This window comes from Poecile atricapillus, chromosome 1 (assembly GCF_030490865.1).
Source record: "Poecile atricapillus isolate bPoeAtr1 chromosome 1, bPoeAtr1.hap1, whole genome shotgun sequence".
Lineage (NCBI taxonomy): Eukaryota > Metazoa > Chordata > Aves > Passeriformes > Paridae > Poecile > Poecile atricapillus.
Genome location: NC_081249.1, coordinates 149,850,990 through 149,873,849, shown reverse-complemented (window position 1 = coordinate 149,873,849; position 22,860 = coordinate 149,850,990). Strand labels below are relative to the sequence as shown.

The window sequence follows — 22,860 nt, the reverse complement described above, 5'->3', positions numbered from 1 at the left end:
ATCATTAGAGTAAAGGGAAAGGTTTTAAATTTATTTTATTTTCAATGTGCTTAAATTTTTCTCAGGTGACAGAAGAGCCACTTGATGAAGTAGAGGAAGACTCTAATCTCTGGAACTCCTTTGCTGAAGAGGAAGAGGAGGAGGGCATGGTGTTTTTTGTTTTAGAAGAAAGTACTGGCTACATGGCACCTGCTCTCAGAGCACTGGCAGTTATTCATACTGTCATCTCCTTTGTCTGTGTGGTTGGATACTACTGCTTAAAGGCCAGTTCTTAGTCTTACTGCTAATCTGTTTGTTAAACATTGGCTACGTCCCCAGGTGGTTGATGGTGCTAATACTGGAATACCTATTTGTACCTAGCTGTTGACAAATTCTCACTGCTCAATAGGTTGGTGTTGTCCTCCTGTATTCTGACAGCAGAAATGGAGTTACCTTTCTTCCTAGCAGTGTGTATGTGTTTTGGATTTGTGGTTAAAACAGTGCAGGCAACACAGTCACATTTGGATATTGCTGGACAATGTTTGCATAGCGTGAAGGCTCTCTCTTTGCTTTCCCCACTCTCATCCCTCAGCAGGTATGTTGGGAGGGGTCACAGCCAGGACAGCTGGGCCAACCAACCAGAGTGATATTCCATGGCATGTAGCATCACACTCAGCAATTAAAAGTGATGTGTGGGGCAGGATTGGGACCTGACTGCCAAGCTGGCCATTGCTCCGAGGCTGCCCAGGCATTGATCTGCCTGTGGGAGATTCTACTGTGATGTTTGGTCTTACATTTTTAGTGTTATAAAGAAGCAAAAATACAAAAACCGTGACAGAGATGGCCACTGTCATTTTCACAGGTGCCTCTGGTTGTATTCAAGAGGGAAAAGGAGGTAGCTAGAAAGCTGGAATTTGATGGACTATACATAACTGAACAACCAACTGAGGATGATATTAAAGGACAATGGGATCGCCTCGTTATAAATACTCCGTAAGTAAAATTAAATTACTATATGCTTATAAATATTATAGCCCAGTAAGCCACTGATCTAGAACCTTTTCTGTCCACCTGCCAATTCATTAATCTGAAAGAAAGGCATTTAACACCTTATATTAGATGTTAACAGTAGTAGAGTCTAATGTGAAATCCTGTATTATCTGTTTACTTAATGAGTACTATGATAACACATACATTCCACCTCTTTTTCATTTTCTAGTGTTTGCAAGGATTATATATTTTTCCTCACAATGTCTCTCCATGACATTTCACATATTAGTCTCTATGAAGAAAGTTTTTAAAACTTCCATTCTTTCCAGTGACTCTATTTCACTTGTACAGTGATATTCTCCTCCCTTTCTTTCCCATTCCTTGTTTAAGAAATTTGTATGCAACAAGAAGAGTAAATCTAGTGAAAAACAACATTCCTAGAATTTGAGTAGGTCTGACAGTAATTTCTGTCAAGTTGTAGGCATTAGCAAATAGTGTAGTAGTTGCATACTGATTCTAAGAGTCTCAACAAGCTGCAGCAGTTTGTAGGAGTGACACAGACAAACACAGCCCATAGCAGGGGGTGTTGGAACTAGCTGATCTTTAAGGTCCCTTCCACCTATGCTTCCATGATTAGAATTTCTAAAATACTGGAAAATCTTAAATGCTTTTTTCCTGTACACCTAAGTTTTAAGAATTTTTCTTAATTTTATTCAGAACTATGGACTAACACAAATTATTAAAATTACAACAAAAGGTAATTGAGAAACTAGAGAGCTTGCTTATTTTCCAAGCAGTTTCTTTCACTATTGACAGCAACCCATTTAGATACCCAGTAAGTTTATCTTCAGCAGAAAGAAGCATGAATAAATGAAATATACTGTCAACTTATCCATAATGACATGCTGTACAGTCTGTTCTCAGCATGTTGCACTGTCTACTGAAGTTAAACTAAAGATTTCAGCTAATTTAAGCAGGCTAATCCTTCCCTCAGATGTTAACTGTGTCTAGAGGTTTAGTGCAAGTACTGTAGAATCAGAATTACCACTGCTGGAGGGTACCCAGTGTTCTGTATAAACTGAAATGTGCTTTCTATAACTGGAAAAAAGTAATTAAAAGTGCGACGTACCCTGACAAATTATTGGATGTTTTTGGTAAAAGAGATAGACACAAGCTGGCTACACTATAACATACTTTGCTTAAAAGACTGAGAAATCAAGCAAAAAATTAATATGGAACATTGGACTAGATTATTCCATCTATGTGAGTCACTAGAAACACTTGCCTTTATCTGGATTAATTTAATTCATAATTCCAAATCAGAATGGTAAAAATCGGAGCATAGTCATTGAGAAGTTTGCCTCACATCCCAGGAGGACATTGTTCTGGAATCTCATTTTTCTTGCTTGCTAGCACTGACTTTATTTTACCAATATTGTCCTTTAGTTTAGGTAGTTATTTTTCTTTTACATTCCTGCATATTTTCTCAACTCTGTATTATTTCCAGGATATAAGAACAGAAAAACCTTCAGTTTTGTAGTGTTTCCTGCTAGCCTGCATTCCTCAATATGGATATAATATACAATAATATCATTAGAATGAGCAGTGATACTGCTATATATATAAATATTTGTTATATATTGGCAAATGATCTTCTTGAATTTTCTTTGCAAGTTTAATATTTTTAAATTTTCTGGTGGCAAACAGTTGACTGATTCTCAAGTGTTCAGCCTCTATCTGAAATTTAATCTGGTGAATTTAAAAATGATTTATGCTTTAAGATTCTCTTATTTTTCTCTGAATTGTCTAGTTTGATTTTTATGGCTAGGGGTGATAAAGTATTTATTTAGGAGATGAATTATATTGCAGTGACTAACCTGCTATTATGGAATTGTTAAGCTTATTAGGTGATAGTATGTAGCCTGCTGTCCTTTTGTAGCCCATCGTATCTGTGGATGGGAAAAAGAAAGGGGGTATGGAGGGAGAAGATGATATTGCAGCAAATTATGATTAATAGCAGCTGTTGTGCACATGAAAAGAAATCATTCTCCTGATTTGAAGTGCAGTGAGTGAACAAAATTTGCAATGATCAGGAACAGGGTATTTTCTCTTTTTCTCACTGTTTTCTTCCTTTCCCCTAACAAGTTAAATAACCAGAAATATCTTTGCCTTATCTATGTAGGTCCTTCCCTAACAATTATTGGGACAAATTTGTGAAACGGAAGGTAGGCTTTTTATATTTCTATTATGTTTTTCAGAGCAATAATCTACTATTTGGTTAATTTGGATATCCATATAATATGCTTCTGTACACATAAATACAGAAATAACTGGGAACTGGAATTTGTTTTATGAAAGTCATTGTTGTGTTAAATGTCTCAGCGAACAGGCAGCTGTGGCGTAGGTGGGAGGAGGGAGGAAGACAGAAGGCTGTGGTTTCCTTCCTAGACTCAGACACTTGAAATAACTTCATGCTGTCAATCAGCCAGCAGGTCTAATTTACAATCATTGTCATCTTTCGGATACAAAGCCCCCTCAATGCCCTAAAAAAAAAAAAAAAGCCAGCTTAAATGACAGCAAATTATACATAAGTTTTCAGATAATAGCCTTTAATGCTTCTATTTTTCTTTTTTATGCTACTCTGGTTTCCTGGGAGTTCTTACTGTTCTAGTAGTGTTAATTGTGAAGGACTTCTTTTTTAATTCCTGGCAACTGCTGGTCTAAAGTATGTGAATGTCACTGAGCAGCTTCTGTGAGAAAAAGCTTCTCTTCTTCCCTTTCTAGGTTATTAACAAGTATGGAGACTTATACGGAGCAGAACGCATTGCAGAACTTTTGGGCTTGGACAAAAGTGCCCTTGATTTTAGTCCAGTGGAAGAGAGCAAACCAGAAGAGGCATCTCTTGTGTCATGGTACGACTTCTGAACTTCTCTGGCAAATTATGTGTTGGTATAACCTCACCATCAAAGATAAAAAAAGATTTCATTTTGAAACTGTTGTGAATTTTTCCTCAACACGGGAAATTCAAACAGATAAGTCTTCATAGGGTGAAAGTAAAATAAAATTGCTTTTTGTTTGTTCTAAAACACAGTTGTGTTATAAAAGTAAGAAAAAAAATCAGCAAATTTATGCTGACTGGTATACTTGGCCACGCTTTCATTTTAAACAATAATTAATGCAGCATTTAAAAGGTCTTATGACAGAGTTTATAAAGCAAAGGACAGAAAAAGTATTGATAAATATTAGCTAGACAACAGGTATCTAGTGCAGATTCAGAGATGTTTTCCTGACTTAGTCAGTCAGTCAAGATAAGAGCTTGAAAGTGTCCTAGTCCCAAGTGATTTATGCTCCTACAAGAGTTGTTTGCTCAATATGTAAGATACACAAGAAAGATTTCCATTTGCATGCCATCCAATGGCTAATAAATGATTTAGAATATTGCAGAAGGCATTACATTTTCTCTTGGTTATTCTGGCAGTATTTTACACTAGACAGAACACTTACCCCTTGAATTTAAGCAATCTGTGTTCCACATTTCACTACTTTTGGCACAGATTTTTATTTCTTAAGTCTAGAATATGGCAGTGTCATTCTTCTAGAAATTTACACCAGTTTTGTTGGTTTAGAAACTCTTTATGGTGCTCATAATTAATGAATACTCTCTGAAAAATGAAGCACCCAGATCACTCAAAAAACGAGTAATTAATTTATATTGCCACCTTCAACAAAAAATTGTTAAGTGCCAAAACTAGTTTGCTGTTTGTAAATACAGAATTCAATACTTACTTTTGACATTTATGCATTTCAAAAATTTTGTATTTCTTAGGCTAAGCTCCATTGATACAAAGTACCACATTTGGAAGCTTGGAGTTGTTTTTACTGATAATGTAAGTATGTTAGTGTAGAAGAATACACTTTGATTTACTCGAAACATGGTTGTATGTCTTCCACCATCTGCTTTTATTTTAAACAAACATACACAAATAATATTGCATTACAGTCATTTAAAAATATTTTTTTCTGTCTTGTGGTCAGACTAAAGGATGTTTTAATCAGAATTATATACTGCACAATATAGATGGTTATAACTGTTATTGTAGTACATTCTTTATTAAATTAATGATTTAGAAGGTAGCTTAACAGTTATTGTTAGTTGCCCATATCAGTGACAGTGGGCAAACCTCTTTGGTTTAGCCTCAAGGAGTAACCCTGGGGAGCATTCTCACTCAGGTAAAGAATCTAAACACACCCCTGGGAGTGCTAGAAATCCCTGCCATTAAAAAGCGGGACTGAGCTTTCAGAACGTAAAGTGATTGACTGGAATTCACATGTACCCAAGCTAGTTATGCTGGCTCAGCAGAGCACCATTCATCTTGAAATAAATTATTAGTACTACCAATCATTGGTTCCTCTATCAGGAAACACCTGCCTTCCATATCCCTGCCAGTAACAGTAGTCGTCAGGATATACAGGTTTTTCACATTCTTGTGATGTCTGTTTTTGGGGTTCTTGAGTGAGGCTGGTCCCAGCATTTTTCAACAGCAAAAGCAGTGTGATGTCCCCCTCCATCACTGGTAATTTTCAGAAGATGGGTGAAGTTTGAACTGTTTAACCCTACACGGGCAAAGTGTCCTACTACAACAACTTGAGTGACTTAAAAATGCTACGTTCTGTATCCAACAATCCACATCAGCACCTGCTAACCCTCTGCCACTTTTCACTTTCTCTGCAGTCATTTTTATACTTAGCTTGGTACACAACTATGTCTATCCTTGGGCACTACAATAACTTCTTCTTTGCTGCTCATCTGCTGGATATTGCTATGGGTTTTAAGACATTGCGAACTATATTGTCTTCAGTCACTCACAATGGCAAACAGGTTAGTGCTACATGAAAAGTTTTGAAAAAAAAAATCTTTGTAAAAGTATTGGGGAAAAAAATCTCTTGTACTGGAAATATCAGAATGCAAGTAATTTTTATCATAATAGGATTATCTTATCTACTACAGCACACTTAATTCATGTTAAATCCTATGAAATTGTAACAATCTATACCCATAAAGTGATGACAGATAAAGAAGTGTTGTACACAATAGAAAACACATCATTTTAGAAAAATACAAGAATATGAATTATTACCTAACCAGCTCTTTCTATATTCTCAATGATGAGCTGATCGGTGATAAATATTAAGAATACACAAGCCCTCCTTAGCTACAGCAGTAATAATGATCTGGGCACTGAGATTTCAATACCTGGCTAATAAAAATGTGCTTAAAAGTGTGGGCATTCTGCACTGTGAAATATGCTTCAATGGCACTTCGTCATGCAAAAATCAGATTAATAAAGTATACTTCTAAAGCTAATTGTTCAAATTTCTGCAGGGAATCATGATCTGATCTCCAAAGAATACATGTGCCTAGCTATCATTACAACAAAAAACAAGCTTTATAGTTTGTTTTAATCTCACATTTAAGAAATCTAAATTCCCCAAAATATAATTTCAAACATACACATTCCATTCCTTCTCAAATGAAGTAACATATATTCTAAGCCCACTTCCATGCCTTGCTAGATTTGTCAAAACATTTTAAACCACATAATGTTTTGGAGGAGGCATAAAAATATACCCACACAAGGTGATGATGTGTTATCATCACACAAACAAATGAAATCTCTGGTTTTATACTATTTATTTTACTTCAGATGACCGATTTGGTATTAGTTTTAATGATTGTAATGATTTATGTATTTTCCTTACAATTTTTTTTTAAATGTAATAGTCAAAACTGAGCATAATTGACAAAACTGTTTTAACTCAAGACCATGGCTTTTACATTCTTAACAAGCAGTGAATATTTTTTCTAATTCTGTTGCTTTTCTGGCTAGTAAATATAAACACTGAAAGACAGCTGCAGATTTCTGAATTGAAATGTTCACTTTGGAAGCATGCTGAGAGATTTGCAGATAGTGATAATTGATCATCTTGTCCTTCAGTACTCTTATGTTTCTTTTAAAAGAGTAAATACTGGTTGTTACGTTTTCAAAACCATGTAGCTTTCAGTAAACTGCTCTCCAGAGCTGTATCTTCTAACACCAGCTCTGACAGACAATATAATCTAGTCTCATTAACTGTTAAACTTTTTCACCTAATTATTTTATTTCCTTACAGGCAGGACCTGGAAATTACTTACTCTTATCAAAATTATTTTCTCTCCACTTTAGCAATGGCTTTGCTAAACAGCTTTGGAAGAGAAAATAGACTATGATAAATCTTTTTAAATCCTAATAAGTGCCAGTGGAAATTGTCAAACTATCTAAAGGGTTTTATTTTTATTATTTAATTTTTATTGTATATTCAGTGTTTCAAGTTACTATACTTTTAAACTAAAGAGTGTAAAAGACTGCTTTTGTGATACAGATGTAACTGCTGCCTTTAGTTTCCTTATTGGGAACTGTACAATACGACCCATTTTCAATATTTAAGGCAATGCACCAAGCAGTCATGTCTCTTCTGACAAATGGTACTGAAACCTATTTTCCTGTCATGTCTCCACACACAGCTTGTGCTTACTGTGGGACTCCTCGCTGTAGTCGTGTACCTTTACACCGTGGTGGCCTTCAACTTCTTCCGCAAATTCTACAACAAAAGTGAAGATGAAGATGAACCAGACATGAAGTGTGATGACATGATGACGGTAACTAAAGCATCACCTGCATGCCTCAAATATCATCCTGAATTTTCAAATAGATACTTTAGATAGAATGATAAGTGAGGAGCAACGTGTTCGTTGCTAATTCCATTGGGTTCTTCTTCTTCTTGATACACATAATTTTGGAAATACGAATAATCTTGAAATTCCTTCTGCATTCTCCAGTGGTCTAAACTCAACAGCAAATAGATGACACATAGGAAGGTATTCTAAATTTTTCTCCTAAATACTGTGGTTTATGATGTGCCACAATGCTTTTACAGCTGAGGATGGCAAACCCTCAAAGTAAAAAAGGAATTTCTTTACAAACTGGTCAGAGCTTCAAAAAGAAGCTGCGTTGTCACAACAAAGAAACCCCACTTGTTCCCAATGTTTGCAAGTGTACAAGCTCTTCCTGTCCTTATTTAGGTTATATGAATTATGTGATGTTATTAGCACTAGTTATAAAAGTGTGCTCCAAAATTACAATTAGTAATTTAGTCATGAAGAAAGAAGTCAAGGGTGAGAAAGCAGAAATTACAACTCATTAGGGGTGATAATCTCATTACACCAATATACAATCTGATTTCTACCCATCGCCACTGAATGTTATTTCTGTCAAAGTAACACATACTCTACAGAGACATATTAATGTATGAAGAGAATTTGATTTTCTTACTGTATACAGAAAGCACAAATTCAGGTATTAAAAATGTGATATTCTGAGTTTGGGGCCAGCTGATATCTCCCATGGAACAGAAATTCTCTGCCCTGCATTTTACACCAAAGATAGCATAAAACACCTCAGAACAAAAGTATATCATGGACTTCACAGAATGATCCTCCCTATTCTTGAACTTTCTTTTCAACACGTAGTGCAGTTAGACATGCAAATTATAGAAATTATGAAACCTGCCCAAACTTTGTGAACTGAATACTATGGTCTGGTCATAAAATAGGTGTAGGAATAATCAGAATAATAAAACATTTTAAACCACTCTATCAAGTGAGGCAAATAAAGTCTAAGCTACATTAAGTACTATTAAATTAGTACCAGCATCTTATGACATCAATAAAATTGCATTACAAAAATGGATGTATAGCGCTGTTTAGTGTTTGCTAATGCCAGGTTTTATACTCATTATTTAACACCCACTGTTGTCTAATGTACGTAGTCCAGAAAACTGGCTGTGCTTAGAGATCGATATTGTTTTAACTCACACTGTGTGGCTGAAGGCAGTTTACAAGATTCTGTAGCAAATCACACAGGAACATCACTAGTTTATCACTCCTTCCATTCCAAAATACTTACACACCTTAAATATACAGATTATTAAAGATTTTTTTGATTAAGATTTGCATCTGCAAAAAAATAGGACAATACTTTTTTAAGTGATTTCTTCTGGATTGAACTGAACAGAGATTGTTTCACAGATCACAACTAATTCACAATATAATAAATCAGACATCCAGTACTGCAAAATTAATTTATCTAGAAATCACCTACAAACAGGTAGATCTACTTGTTTTGAATATCCCACTATTTATTTTATGGCAATATTTTCCACATTTCTAAAATTCACTGCAAGACTTTAAGAGATGTCTCTTTACTCAGAGCAAGATAGAATCTTAGTAATTATTATAAGGAGTAGAATATAGTTAACAGTTAATACAGTAACAGTAAATACAAGAAAAATAGTCCAAAAATTAGCCCCAAAATAGTCTCAGTCTGAAAGACCCTGGGAGTAAGGAGCAGGTAACAGCTGGTATTGACTCCCCCTCTTAGTAAGCGTACATAAAGGTGGACTCACATTAGTTTAGACAGTAACAGGTTTTTGGTGCAGTGTGTTTGATACATGAAAATTATATTATGTGTTCTTGTTACTATAGTCAAGAGAATTAGCAGAGCAGAATAATTAAAAAAAAACAAACAAAAACCAAAAACCAAACCAAAAACCCCAAAAGAATAATTAATGATAGATATATTTGTAATTTTCCTCTCTCTTTTTTAGTGTTACTTGTTCCACATGTATGTGGGTGTAAGAGCTGGTGGTGGCATTGGAGATGAAATCGAGGACCCTGCTGGAGACCCTTATGAAATGTACCGAATTGTCTTTGACATCACATTTTTCTTCTTTGTTATTGTTATCCTACTTGCCATTATTCAAGGTACCATCACTTACTTTAGTAGACATTGTTCAAAATTAATTAATCATTGAAAACCATACTTATATTCAAAGCAAATTTAGCAGTATTGCTGTAGAGACTTATTTTTGAGTTTATAAAATCATTAATTCTAAAAGTAATAATTTTATACTAATTCATACATAATATGCCTTTTCCCAAGTACTACACAAAGTCAAAGCACAAGGAATGTAATTTATTTGGGTCGCAGTGTTTATGAACATTTTTATAACTATCCAGCAATTATGAACCGTGTGCAGGATCACTGTTTGTCACTGTTGGACACAAAACTATTCACACAGACACAGCTCAGGGGTGGTGAAGGAAAACAGAGAACTTTATTTCTTCTCCCAGGATTTATAGGCTTCTGACCATGGCCAGGGATTGGATGGTCAGGATAACACCTTCCCAACCGCACTGGCCGTGAGAGATGTCCATCACAAGACGTGTATCAGAAAGAATGTACACATATCTATGTTTACAGTTACTGTCCTGGGAAAGTATTTAGAAACTATGTCAACAAGATCGAAAAACTGTGTTTTCAGGGCGACAACTGTTCTTCTATACTAAGCATTTAAACTTGGGAGAGCCTTGCTGAAGTCTCTTCCCACTTTTAGCCTGGAATCACCACAGCTGACTGGGGAATGGAGACCTTCCAATTAGAAAGGGTAAATGACATGGAGAAAGTCACCATGGCCAAATAGCAAAATTTCCTCCTTTCTTTAAAGGCTTATTTGCAGTTTTAATTGATTTGCAGTTGTGGTTTACAGCAAACAAGAATCCTCCTTGGTGATGGGCAGCATTAAACACTCATTGTATAAACTGTTCTAAGGCTGTTAGGTAAAAAAGTGGACTGCACCTGGTGGCAAAGAAAAAATGTAACACATCTATACTGAGAAAAAGTTACAAATATTACAGTCCCCAGAATGATCCAATTCTTTTCTTAAAATGTTGAAAGTGGAGGAGTAATGCTTCAAATGTGAAGCAGAGTCACAAACTGTCCAAGGTGGGCTGAGGGAGCAGAGCTGTCTTTCTTCAACAGGACTTAGGACATAAGAGTTTTATGCAAAGGAGAGTGAAAATTAATTTCATTCATGGGAACAAAAGAGATGAGCTTGTGTAAGGTTAATTGGACTATAATAAAGCACAAAAATCTTTCCTCTCTCGAGACTGCCTGTATGTATAAGTACACTAAATTCTAGACACTAGAGGAATGACATTAATTGCAATATGAATATTACTATGTACTGAAGTGTTGCTACTTTTCCATTTGAAATAGGTCTGATTATTGATGCTTTTGGTGAATTAAGAGACCAGCAAGAACAAGTGAGGGAAGACATGGAGGTAGGAAGCATGTTATATTTTTCATTGCTCTTGTTCACCCAGATTGTCACCAACTAGTGTCTTTGAGTAAAAATTCTTCTGTGACCACAACTTTTGTTTTCAGACCAAATGCTTTATCTGTGGAATTGGCAATGACTACTTTGACACAACCCCACATGGCTTTGAAACACATACTTTGCAAGAACATAACTTGGCAAACTATCTGTAAGTACATTTTACAATTGGAATTGTGATATAGACCTTTCAGATGTAGTGTAATTTAGGTGCACACATTGCTGAAAATCCCATGGCAGAATTCTGTAAAACTGAGGAATATTTCCTCTCCTTTCTGGTCTCCCCTCCTCTATTCTGCACTGCTGGTTATCTTCAAATTGCTCACCTTACACATGAGGTACCTTAGTAGTATGAGACCAGAATGCACATCAGCTCCTTATTCTGATGGGAGGAAAGTCAGATATGGGGAAGGATAGGCGACAGTTTAAAAAGTTGCTTAAGTTTGAAAGTTTTGATTGTGAATTCTGGGGGCTTGGTAGTGCTGATAAAACCATAGAAAATTTGCTTCAATTTGACAAAAAAGAAAACCCAAACCAAACCAAATCAAATAAAGGCACTTGTAGAAAGTTCTTCAAAGATGAGCTCCAAAAAATAATTAACTCTGTTCCTACAGTTCTTTAGTGTTAGTGGAGCTTTTTGAAACCTTGAAGCACTCAGGAGCTGCACATGTTTAGATAATACCAAACTCCCAAGAGAGTGGTCTTCCACTTTCTTTAATAAATATAGAGGAGACCTAAGAGGATATTAAAAAAGTTATTCTTGTTGCATTATACATTACTTATATATAATATTTATTATATTTTATTGCATTATATGTTACTCATACAGCAAAGGTAATAAATAACACAAGCATTGCACCAGCAGAATGAAAGGAGAAGCTAGTGAAATCTTACAGCAGTCTGTCTTTGGAATACTGCATCTGAACTTTTTCAAATGAAAGAAAACCCAACCAATTGGTTAATGTTATGCCAATTTCTATCAATATCCATAGTTTTACCAGTCTACAACATCCAAGCTTTTCTACTATATTGATTTGCTTAGTTGTTACATGGGAACCTATAATTCACCATAAATTAAAAATGGCCATTTTCTTCATAACAGAATATATAGTGAACAATCTTTTTATCCATGTTACCCTTTAATTAGAAAACTATTAAATTCAGCGTACTTTCCTTCCTTCACAATGAAAGCACATACTAACCCTAATTCCAAATTCACTGCATCAAAACTGCCCCACTGTGAGTAGTATTACCTCTAAACAGACCACTGTTGGTTCTCTACAGTCTTTCTAATTAGTTGAAGCTCTCAACATTTGACTGAGCACAGCTGTTGGGGAAGGATAGGCTCAGCCTATGAACTGTATAGCAGCAGTGTTCAGAAATCCTGGTGCAGCTCAGTATTTACCACACTTCTCATGCAGTAGCCATAGTAACTTCTTCCAAGGTGAGATGCTGGAGCATATGTGCTCAGAATTCGGCATATGCCTAATTCAGGTATTGCTCCTCACACTGAAACGAAGGAAATGCTAAACTGCATTTTTCTACTTCTACAGATTTTTTTATGTTAGCACTTTCACACAAGACATGCTCCAGACAGAATTTTCTCCCTTAGAATAAGCACTTTAGATGCCTAGTAGTGTCATTGCTTTGCTGGTTGGCATACTCTTCCTCACATACCCCGAACTAGAAAAGGTCAGGCAGAGATATGATGTTTCCTGCACTAATACCCACTTCATGTACTTGTTTCAGGTTCTTCTTGATGTATCTAATTAACAAGGATGAAACTGAGCATACTGGCCAGGTGAGTAGAAAATAAAACTTAAGAAAAACCATTAAGCTTTTCTTTCAACATTTTTATCTTCTCAAGCCTTGTAGCTGTGTACCAGCAGGTGGAACTGATGTACCACTGAGCAGTGTGGATGATGCCACTCTCCCCAAGAGTCTACTGGCAGTGAAAGAAAAGAAGGGTTAAAACAAAAGGAAGGTGGGGGGATGCTGCACTGTGCTAGTTCACCCAGCTTCTGTCAGAAGTCAGTTAGTAGTAATCTTACTGTCATCTTATCCCTGAAAAGAAAATCTCAAATGCACCAGGTGTAGTTTTTTCCCAAAAGGCTTAAGTAGTTAAGCTACTATATTTATAGCCTATATATATATATTTATCTCTAGATAGGTATTTGGATGACTGTATATTTAGCATTGTTCAGCCTTAAAGGTAAATAAGTAAGAAAATAACTAGAACTTTATTATATCTTATCTCTAATAAGAAGCTCTTAGGCAAACACTACAGAAGTACCTTTGTTTTCCGTTCAAAGCAAACCACATTTGCTTATATACAAATTTATCAACAGGTTTGCTCTGATATAAATTGATTAATTTATACATAGATCTTTTTCTAATAGAGCTTAAATTTCAGTGGTAGTGAATTAAGAGAAATATAAAACTTTTATAAACATTATTGATTTACAATCTCTTGAGTTCCAGTGTCTTTACAGTTCTATTCCATGGTAGCAGGCACAGTACATGGTTATTGTTAAAAGTTATCTACAGCACTAACTGCACAATGTGACTGGTAAAATAAATACTCTTTCTCATTTTCAGGAATCATTTGTGTGGAAGATGTACCAAGAAAGATGTTGGGATTTTTTCCCAGCAGGCGACTGCTTTCGAAAACAGTATGAGGATCAACTTGGCTAATATCACAAAAGAAATGATTTATTCATGAACTGCTAAGATCCAGTATACAAAAAAAAAGAAAAAAAAAAAGAAAAAAAGAAAAAAACCCTGTTCTTTTCATGGTGTAATTTCACAGCTTGTATTTGCTTTAAATGTCTCCAAACTTCAAGACACACATAAAATTTGACACTATTTCAGAGGCTTTTTGTACCTACCATATATGAAACAGGTGTTTTGTTGGAATTTTAATTAGGAAAAACTATACCAGATTAATTTAAGCCTTCCAGTTCAAACATGGCCTAAAATTATAACTTTTTAACCACATCATTAATCTGGTGTTTGGCAGTACAGTTGAAAGGGCTAAAAGGCATCTAAATTGCACATCTGACATTGAAGAACTTGAACATCAGAGACTGTACCTCAGAAAAAATAATTCAACTAACTGCTGCCCCATTTTTCCCCACAGTATTTGCTAGTGAATGTATTATGATACAGTTTGAAAAGCTTTAAGCAGTTAAAAATAAATCATTTTCAAACACTTCGTCAACCTTGAAACATTAAAGTGCCTTAAAACCTCTGTAGACATAGCTATGCAAACTTTTTGTTAGTGTTCTAGATGAACAGACCCATTAACTGTATTGCTTTTCTGTCTTTCTGTATCAAATTGCACTTGAAGTTTGTTTATATACTACCTTCAATAACAGCTTATCAGATGCTGCTGTTAAAAGACATACACTGTATCAAAATGAACACAATTTAAAACTTAGGCCAAAATAAAACAATGCTCTACAGTCACTTGCAAGTAGAAGTTGTTAGGATTATGCTTTTTTTTTCCTTCTAATAAAAACTGCCCACTGCAATAAAGTATTACAAATCAAATAAAACTGTTGCTGTCATCTTTCCCATTTTTCTACAATATGGAGTTTTGTGACAATGGTAACTAAAAACACATATATTCATTGTTCATCCACAGCTTTATTTTAAGAACTACATAGAGCAAGTACAAGCTGAAATAAATGTTTTCTTTCTGCACTGTAGTTGGCTTCTTTAGCAAAGAAAACTCTAAATACATCACAAACTTTAAACCTTTCTAATAATATCATTGGTCTTCAACAATTTTTGATCTTATCAAAATAAATTTTGCTTGCACAAAATTTTAAGTGCCAGCAAAGAAAAACAGGCATTTGGCATACAGAGAAAGGAAATAACAAGGACATAAAGAAAGATTCACGTTTCTACATAATGTTTGCTATATTCAATTATTCATATGAGAAAATCTGAGCTTCAGGCAATCATGCTGTCCAGCCAATCTTCAAGCTCTTCTTCAGTAACATCTTTAGATGCACTTTGCTGCTGCTGTGATGATGTGCACTTCTCTTCAGGCATATCTACTTTTAAAGGCTCTAGAGAAGTGAAAAAAAGAGTGAAAATCTGGAAACAATTCCATACTACCTCTATCCTGCATCGTTTTGCATTTAATCCACAACTGACTGTGTTTAAACACAACCTCTCCTTCTTGAAGAAGAGCAAGTAATATTCCAAAAAGAGTTTCCATGCCAAACTTCATTTTGTAAAATAATGCTAGTAGCAGTTAGGAGAAGCCATCAGAAATATCTGTCAATTCTTCTGTACACTGGCAGTACAGTGAACTAAAGGCTGATGAAGTTACATGAATACTTTATCTCCCCTGCAATAAAATTCCCTAGCAGTACACTTTTTTTAAAAAATTAAATCTTCACTAAATCATAAGCCCCATGCTGTTTTGCAGAAGAATTTCACTTAATGCTTAAAGTGAACTGACAATGGTGAAACTTCAGGTTACTGAGGAGTTAAAACTGAAAATGAGAAAATGGGTCAGAACACAGCCCCAGATAAATGAAACATAGTGTGACAGAGATGATGATAGCAGCACAGTTGACTGGCTAATCAAAAATTCAAAAACATCACCAAAACAGAGAGCAACGGAAATTAAATAAGGTCATGCTGGGGAGAAAACTTACCATTTTCCTTACAATCCATTTTCAAATCTTTCTCAGTTGATATGCTGCAGGATAATGTACCTGACACAGGTCTATCTTCTGTATTAATGGGAGCCTCTAGATTCAGGAGAAGATCTAGTTCTTCATCCAAGTGGTCAGTGTCTTGATTTGATAGTGGATGGATTCTTTGAAATGATTCTCTTGCATTTGTCATAGAGCCATTTTTATTCACAGGTTCTGATGGAGTAACAGAATTACCAACAGGATGGGAGACCAACCCGGTATCACTTTGAGCCAGAGACTGTTGAAACAGCTTCTCTCTCTTCTTCCCATCTTCAAAGATTTTAGATTTCATCTGTGGGATCTCTAGAGGTGTTGATGCCTAGGAGTACAAGAAAGGACTTGAGCCCTTATAATGATCTATCTATTATTACTGTTCTGTCTAATTTGGATTATAATGCATACTTCCTATATTTGATCACTTAAGAAGGTACATTTGAGCAGAATCAAATTCAGAAGTAAAAGTAAACTAAAGTTATCTTGATACTTTTACAAAAGCAAATGCAAAATATGAGCTCCTTTTATCCCTTATTACAGAATATGTGATTGTATACTAACACTGCTACTGAGAGAATCATAGAATGGGTTGGTTTGGAACTTTCAGTTGGCAGAGAACTTTCCACTAATCTAGATTGTTCAAAGCCTCATCCAACCTGGCACTGAACATTTCCAGCAATAGGGAGTCCATACTCTCTCTAGGAAAGCTGTTTCAGTGCCTCACCATTCCTACAGTCACAACCTTCTTGAAATCAAATCTAAACCAACCCTCCTTAAGTTTAAAGCTATTTCCTTTGTCCTATCTATACATGCCCTTGTGAAAGCCCCTCTCCAGCTCTGCACTGTGGGCCTGCTTAAGGTACTGGAAGGTGCTGTAAGGTCTCCCTAGTGCCTTCCATTCTCCAGCCTGTCTCAACAAGAGCCCCAGCTCAGCCTGTCTTCAAAGGAGAGGTGCTGCAGCTCTCTGATCAACTTTGTGGCTTTTCTCTGCACTCATTCCAATAGGTCCATGTCTTTCTTGTGCTGGGGACTCCACAGCTGGATGCAGCTCTCCAGGTGCAATCTCACAAGGGCAGAGCAGACAGCAAGAGTCACCTCCCTCAACCTGATGGTCAGGTTTCCTTAGAAACATGGCCCACATTGCTGAGTCATGTTGAGCTTTTCATTCACAAACACCCCCAAAGTCCTTCTCCCTAGGGTTAGTCTTAATTCTACAGTAAGGGCCATAATTCTCCTGGCTTGGACAAATGGTACCTGATACCTGATTTCAAATCTAATATGCTGTACATCCAGACATTTTGTTTAAGGCCAAATAAGTACACAAAATGTTTCAATAGTGGGGTATCCTGCATTACGTGCCACTTGACACACCAGTCTAAATTAATGCATTTACTTATATAATACGTTCTACTTCTGTTTGAAGACTAATCATTCTTGCACACATTATTTCTCCTAAAATATTTGCATTTTCTTGTGAAATTTCACAGCATTACCTGCACAAGGTCAGCAGCTACATTCAGCCTCAGATGTAGAGGCAATTCCTGAAGGGCCTGGACCAAAGACTGGCAGTCAACAGAAAGTGTAGAGAACTGAAACACAATTCAACACACAGTACACTTGTGAAAAAAACCAAAACAACCAACCAAACACAAAATCATCCACCAATAAAAACCATCATAATTTTAATCTATTACATTCACCTGTCACATACATTCAAGAAATCTAATGAAATACACAAATTAATAGTTGAAAATACACTATTATTAAGCAGCTTGTCTAAATAACAACACATAAAAACCTAGAATGCAAATAATCACTTAAGGTTAAAAAACAAGGTATAAATAGAATGCTCCTTAGACAATAGCTTGAAATTCCGAAGTAGAAAACAGTTCAGGAAGTTGACAATGGCATAAGAAGCTTTTCCAACTGAAACATCTTTTGAACTGTGAAGCTTTCATGCAGAGTGAAATGCAATTCTTTAGTGAGTTCCTACTACTTTCTAAGCAATCATCCTGTGTAGCTCCTGTGTAGCTAAATTTAATGCAACAGAGGCCTTTTCATACTTGCCCATCTTTTTAAATGTTTTGATACTTCCAAAAGCAACAAAGTATATAGTTATAAACACTTCTAAAATGACACTAGAGAAAGGTATGCTACTGCTGCTGAGAACTTATTACTGTGACAGGTATTGAAGTTGCCTTTTCTCTTGACCCTTTTTTAAAAACAAAATTACACAAAATGAACCAGGAATATTTGTGGTTTCTAGAGAACAGACCAGATTTCAGGAGTTTTAAAGGAAGACTTCAAGCTCAGAGTACAGCAGAACATTCTGAGCACGTTCACCATGGGTAAACTGGCAAAGATAAATCTGATATCCATCACATATTTTAAAATCTGACAACTAAATGCTTAAGTTCAGCCTATACTCTCAGTCTATATTTTCATGGAAGTAGAGAAGCTGTTTCCAAATCTCACTTGGAGGGACAAAAATGTGTCCCTCTCAATATGATGTAGACTGGCACAGACATTTAGAATAAATACTCATAAATTAGGAGAGTTTTGTGACATATCATAAGAGATTTGTCAAAGAAATTCATACTGCTTCCAAAAGCCAGTCAACACCTTTTAACAGGCTTTTAACAGGCTTTTAGCACCTGCACATGAAGCAAGAATGAACATCAAAGACATAGTGTGTTCTGACAATATATTTACAAAACTAAAGTAAATTAAAAAAGGAAACAATGCAGTTGATTTAACAGTTTCTTGTATCCAAATTGAAGTTGTGGTATCCAGTAATGAGAATAAAAGGACAAAAAAAAAATCTGATATAAGAATTGCTATTCTGTACTAAGAATTTTATTTTACAATGAATTAGTGATCACCATCAAAGATGACTCACTGGTGCAAGTAACCTCACAAAGTCTCCAGCAAATAATTCTTGTTGCCCAGCAATGAACTAGATGTTCAGAAAATTCAGTTATTTTGACAGATAATAATGTTCAAATGTAGCTTCTGCACAGTTGCAAAGGACAAGGAAATTGTATGAATCTGGTAACAGAAAAAATTCTAAAAAGTATAGTTGAATAACAAATATTGAAGTCCATTTTGGAAGAGCTATGTATACTTGCAAAAATATTAAGGTGAATGAACATTGCAAATGAAGGTAAAAAAGTGGAGATAGGGAAGAGGAGGAAATATTGAGGATAAAAGAGGAATTTTGAGAAATAACAGAAGAATAAATTTGATATCTAAGTAGAAACTTCTATAAAAGTGGCATTCTAATAAAAAGCAAAGGGATCAAAGCAGTATTTAATAAATTATGAACACTTCATGGCACACAGCATTATTTGCTCAAAAGAACAGTAGAGGAATACTTTGTTGCTGGAATTGCCATTTTTTACTGAAAAACCAAATGACTGTTTGCTTTTTCAACTGCAGACCATGATATGAAACATTTTTATTGCATTTTATCAAAATGCAATGGAGCAAATGCAGATTTACTTTTTGTGAAAATGAAAGACAACATTCTTAATAAATTGAAATTTAGTTATTGTTGATATTGAAACTGTGACATTTCCATTCCACATTTGAAACTGATGCTTTGCCACTGTTTTCTACAAAAGACAGAGAATGAGAAACATCTAATAATTCTATAATTAATTTTATATCTTTTCTGCTTTATTCTGTTTCCTCATAACCAATTTACTTTCATTTAAAATTCTCTAATCCTGTACATAATGTGTAGACAGGCAAAGAACTAGAAACAGGTGAGTTAAGAGGCAAAGGCCAGGACTTTGGAAAATGGTGTCTAGGATGAAAATTAGACTTGGATCTGGCTTTCAGTGAAAAGAAAGATGGGTCCAAGATGGGAAACAAAAAGGAGATATCAGCTGAACATCAGAGACAATTTGAAAAATTAGATAATGCTGTAAAACCATCTGGGACAGGATTTTGGATTAAAGTAAGAAATCAAAGGAAGGGTAATGGTGACATGCGGCTTCAGTCTGCTCACAATGGCTTTAGCCATTCAGGAATTAATTATTGTGTTCTAATCACCCAAATGCTATAATGAAAAGACTCTGAGGAAATCATGAAGAAATTAATATTTGGGATACTGACACCATCCTGCACACTAGGAATGTAAGAACTGATGAGAAAAAATAGAAAGCCTGTGTTCCACTGAAGAAACAGGTGGTGGTTTAGACAAATGCTGCATTTGGGTTTATTTCGTCACTTTAATTTGACTTTGCAACCCTAAAGTACCTTTAAATACCACTTCCCAGGGAATAATTATTGTAATATTTTAGAAAATAAATAGCAAATCTTTGAAATTTGAATACATGTGGATGTTAGAAGAAACACTCAAGCAGAGCTCCATAGCAATTTTAAGAAGGGCCTGGAAGACAAAAGCATATATTTTGCAAAAATGTAGGTGACTTGGATGAGAAAGACAGCTCCAGAGACTGAGACACTTTAAGGTATCCTGATAGAGTAAAACAGGAGACTTCTATTGCTGCGCTCCTTTTTAATCAAGCATGAAGACTTCATATACAAAAAATCTAGTTGGTGCCCTAATTATTTAGAGCATGAAGTTTCAACCAGAGGATATGAACTGTTAATTTGAAGGAACTAGAATGCTTCCCAGACCAATATATGAATATATTCCTACAGGTTTTGTTATAGTCATTCTATTAAACACTTCTCTCCTGAATACAGCTGAAAAAGGAAGGCTGAATTCCTATGTCAGTGAAGCAAAGAGACAGTCCCTTATTTTTTCTTCACTGGAGGGCTTTCTTGTTCTTTCCTCCCAGCATTACTTAAAAACCGAGCCTGTGGCTTTGATTAGTCTTTAGCAGAAAAAAATGGACAAGGCCCAAGGACAAGAGCTCCCAGCATTAGAGAGAAGTTGATAAAAATATACAGAATAAAGAGGGCTATTATTCTATTAACAATTTGTTGCTGAAGGCACAACTGCCTAAATATTCTGTCCCAGATGATTATCTATATAAAATCATTTGAATGATAATTCTGTTACCTGCTTATGGCATACATTTTCTTTATCCCATTCTTTCTCATCCGCAAATCGAAACTGTGTAAAGGAATCTCCTAAGAAATAAAAAATATATTTATTTTAAAAAAGAATAAAAAGTTTTCTTTGAAGTTCCAAACCCTAAATAAGTAAATTCAAGAACTAAATCTCACCTCTTCAAAATTTTTCAATTAATATTAATGCTGCTTGTAGTCACAATAATAGACTTATTTATGCCAAACTTATATAAGACTTTAAACTGCTTATTGCAAAACAGTATTAAAAAGGGGCAATGAAAACAAAACTGAATGATGAGTTGTTAGGTGCCATGCCAACATGAAGATTTTCATTCAAAATTCCAATTGGGACAACATACTAGGAATACACACAGTATTCACAGAGTGAATTTCTTATTGAACAGCTTTAGAAGTTCTGTAAATAGATTTTTTCTTACCAACATGCAAATATTTCTAAAAATGAATTATAAATGTTTTGTTAAACCACTTTGTATAAGCCAATTAAAGACTTCCTGTTGTATCGTAGCTATATTCCTGCTCTTCCTTGAACTACTCCCTCCTCCAGCACATCATCAAAAAAAGGTACTGAACCCCAAATTCCAGTTCATATGCAAAAAGGACTGAATTAAAAGAAACCCTTAAATGGGACAAATTCAGTTAAATACATAATTTCAGTATCTTCTAACCTACCACATTCCTTCAAGCCAGTAGAAATTTTTTCATACTATAAGGGATACTCGATTATCATTTTGCTTGAAATGCAGTCTTTTTATTGCAGCATCATGCTGTGTTACAAAATACAGACCTACAAATTTATTTACTGAAAAACACATACAAGAAATCCAGTAACTCAAAAAAAAAAATTCGGTAAGGTCTGTCAGAGAAAACATGAAAGATTAGGGTTGCAAGATGATGGCCAAAGGTAGAGAGTAGGAGAAGGCTAAGATGTTTCTCCTTAGACTGTAATTTGAGGATAAATAACTGTTTCAGGAGTTCTAGTAGGAAAAAAAGAAAAAAAGTTATGCAGAATTATTACATGAAGGAGATGAAATTTGATCCTGAGAACTAGAGAGTTTCTAGATTAATCTAGGGACTGGAAAGCCTCTCTTTTGCCAAAAGGCTGAGGGAGCAGGGCTTGTTCAGCCTCAAGAAGAGATGACTGAAAGGGGATCTCATCACTGTCTGCAGGTATCTGAAGGGAGGGTGTCAAGAGGCTCTCCTTGGTGGTGCCAAGCAGTAGGACAAGAGGCAATGGGTAGAAACTGATGCACAGGAAGTTCCACCAAAACGTGAGGAAGAACTTCTTTCCTGTGAGCACTGGAGCAGGTCATTCAGAGAGGCTGTGGAGTTTCCCTCACTGGAGATACTCAAGAAGCATGTGGACACAACCCTCTGCCATGTGCTCTAGGGTGACCCTGCTTGAGCAGGTAGGTTGGGCCAGATGACCCACTGTGGTCACTTCCAACCTGACCTGCTATGTGATCACCTGTAAGTCATCGTGATTTATTTCAGCAGTTGGTTGAGAAGCAACAGCTCTCTCTAAAAGAGAATGAATGCCCTAGAGGAAGTTTTCGATGGCTATACCAACAATTGATCATCTAGATTTCATTTGGCTCTTGACATCCTAATTGCCATTCATACCTTTGATGATTCCTGAATCATGCCCTTAATCCTTCAGACAAAATCTGAATATATAATTTGCCTTCCCCAAAATGGCTTCTTTTACATTGTCTGCCTGTGCCAAAATGTAGGAGCGTGAAACCTTTCATCAGTTTTACTCAATAGTGCAAGCATCATCTGGTTTCTGTTTTGCAAACAAAATGAATAAGCAGCAAAATGGCATAGCAATTGGCATATTTCTTTG

At 35.5% G+C, this 22,860-nt stretch overlaps 2 protein-coding genes across 5 annotated transcripts in view; one reads left to right on the top strand and one right to left on the bottom strand.

The window, feature by feature from the left end:
- RYR3 (ryanodine receptor 3) overlaps positions 1-14,798 on the top strand; it is a 200,449-nt gene extending 185,651 nt beyond the window's left edge. For all 4 annotated transcript variants that reach the window (XM_058829273.1, XM_058829270.1, XM_058829271.1 and 1 more), the window contains 12 exons: positions 66-263; positions 842-972; positions 3,152-3,194; positions 3,754-3,881; positions 4,796-4,856; positions 5,702-5,848; positions 7,532-7,666; positions 9,673-9,829; positions 11,124-11,188; positions 11,292-11,392; positions 12,991-13,042; positions 13,840-14,798. In XM_058829273.1, the coding sequence (XP_058685256.1) occupies positions 66-263; positions 842-972; positions 3,152-3,194; positions 3,754-3,881; positions 4,796-4,856; positions 5,702-5,848; positions 7,532-7,666; positions 9,673-9,829; positions 11,124-11,188; positions 11,292-11,392; positions 12,991-13,042; positions 13,840-13,935 (1,314 nt within the window). In that variant the 3' untranslated portion in view covers positions 13,936-14,798. The remainder of the gene's footprint in view (positions 1-65; positions 264-841; positions 973-3,151; positions 3,195-3,753; positions 3,882-4,795; positions 4,857-5,701; positions 5,849-7,531; positions 7,667-9,672; positions 9,830-11,123; positions 11,189-11,291; positions 11,393-12,990; positions 13,043-13,839) is intronic.
- A 71-nt stretch (positions 14,799-14,869) lies between these two features.
- The window catches only part of AVEN (apoptosis and caspase activation inhibitor), an 87,991-nt gene continuing 80,000 nt past the window's right edge, over positions 14,870-22,860 (bottom strand). The window contains exons 3-6 of the mRNA XM_058829274.1: positions 20,986-21,056; positions 17,444-17,539; positions 15,915-16,275; positions 14,870-15,317 (exon numbers count right to left, since the gene is read on the bottom strand). Of these exons, the coding sequence (XP_058685257.1) occupies positions 15,199-15,317; positions 15,915-16,275; positions 17,444-17,539; positions 20,986-21,056 (647 nt within the window). The 3' untranslated portion in view covers positions 14,870-15,198. The remainder of the gene's footprint in view (positions 15,318-15,914; positions 16,276-17,443; positions 17,540-20,985; positions 21,057-22,860) is intronic.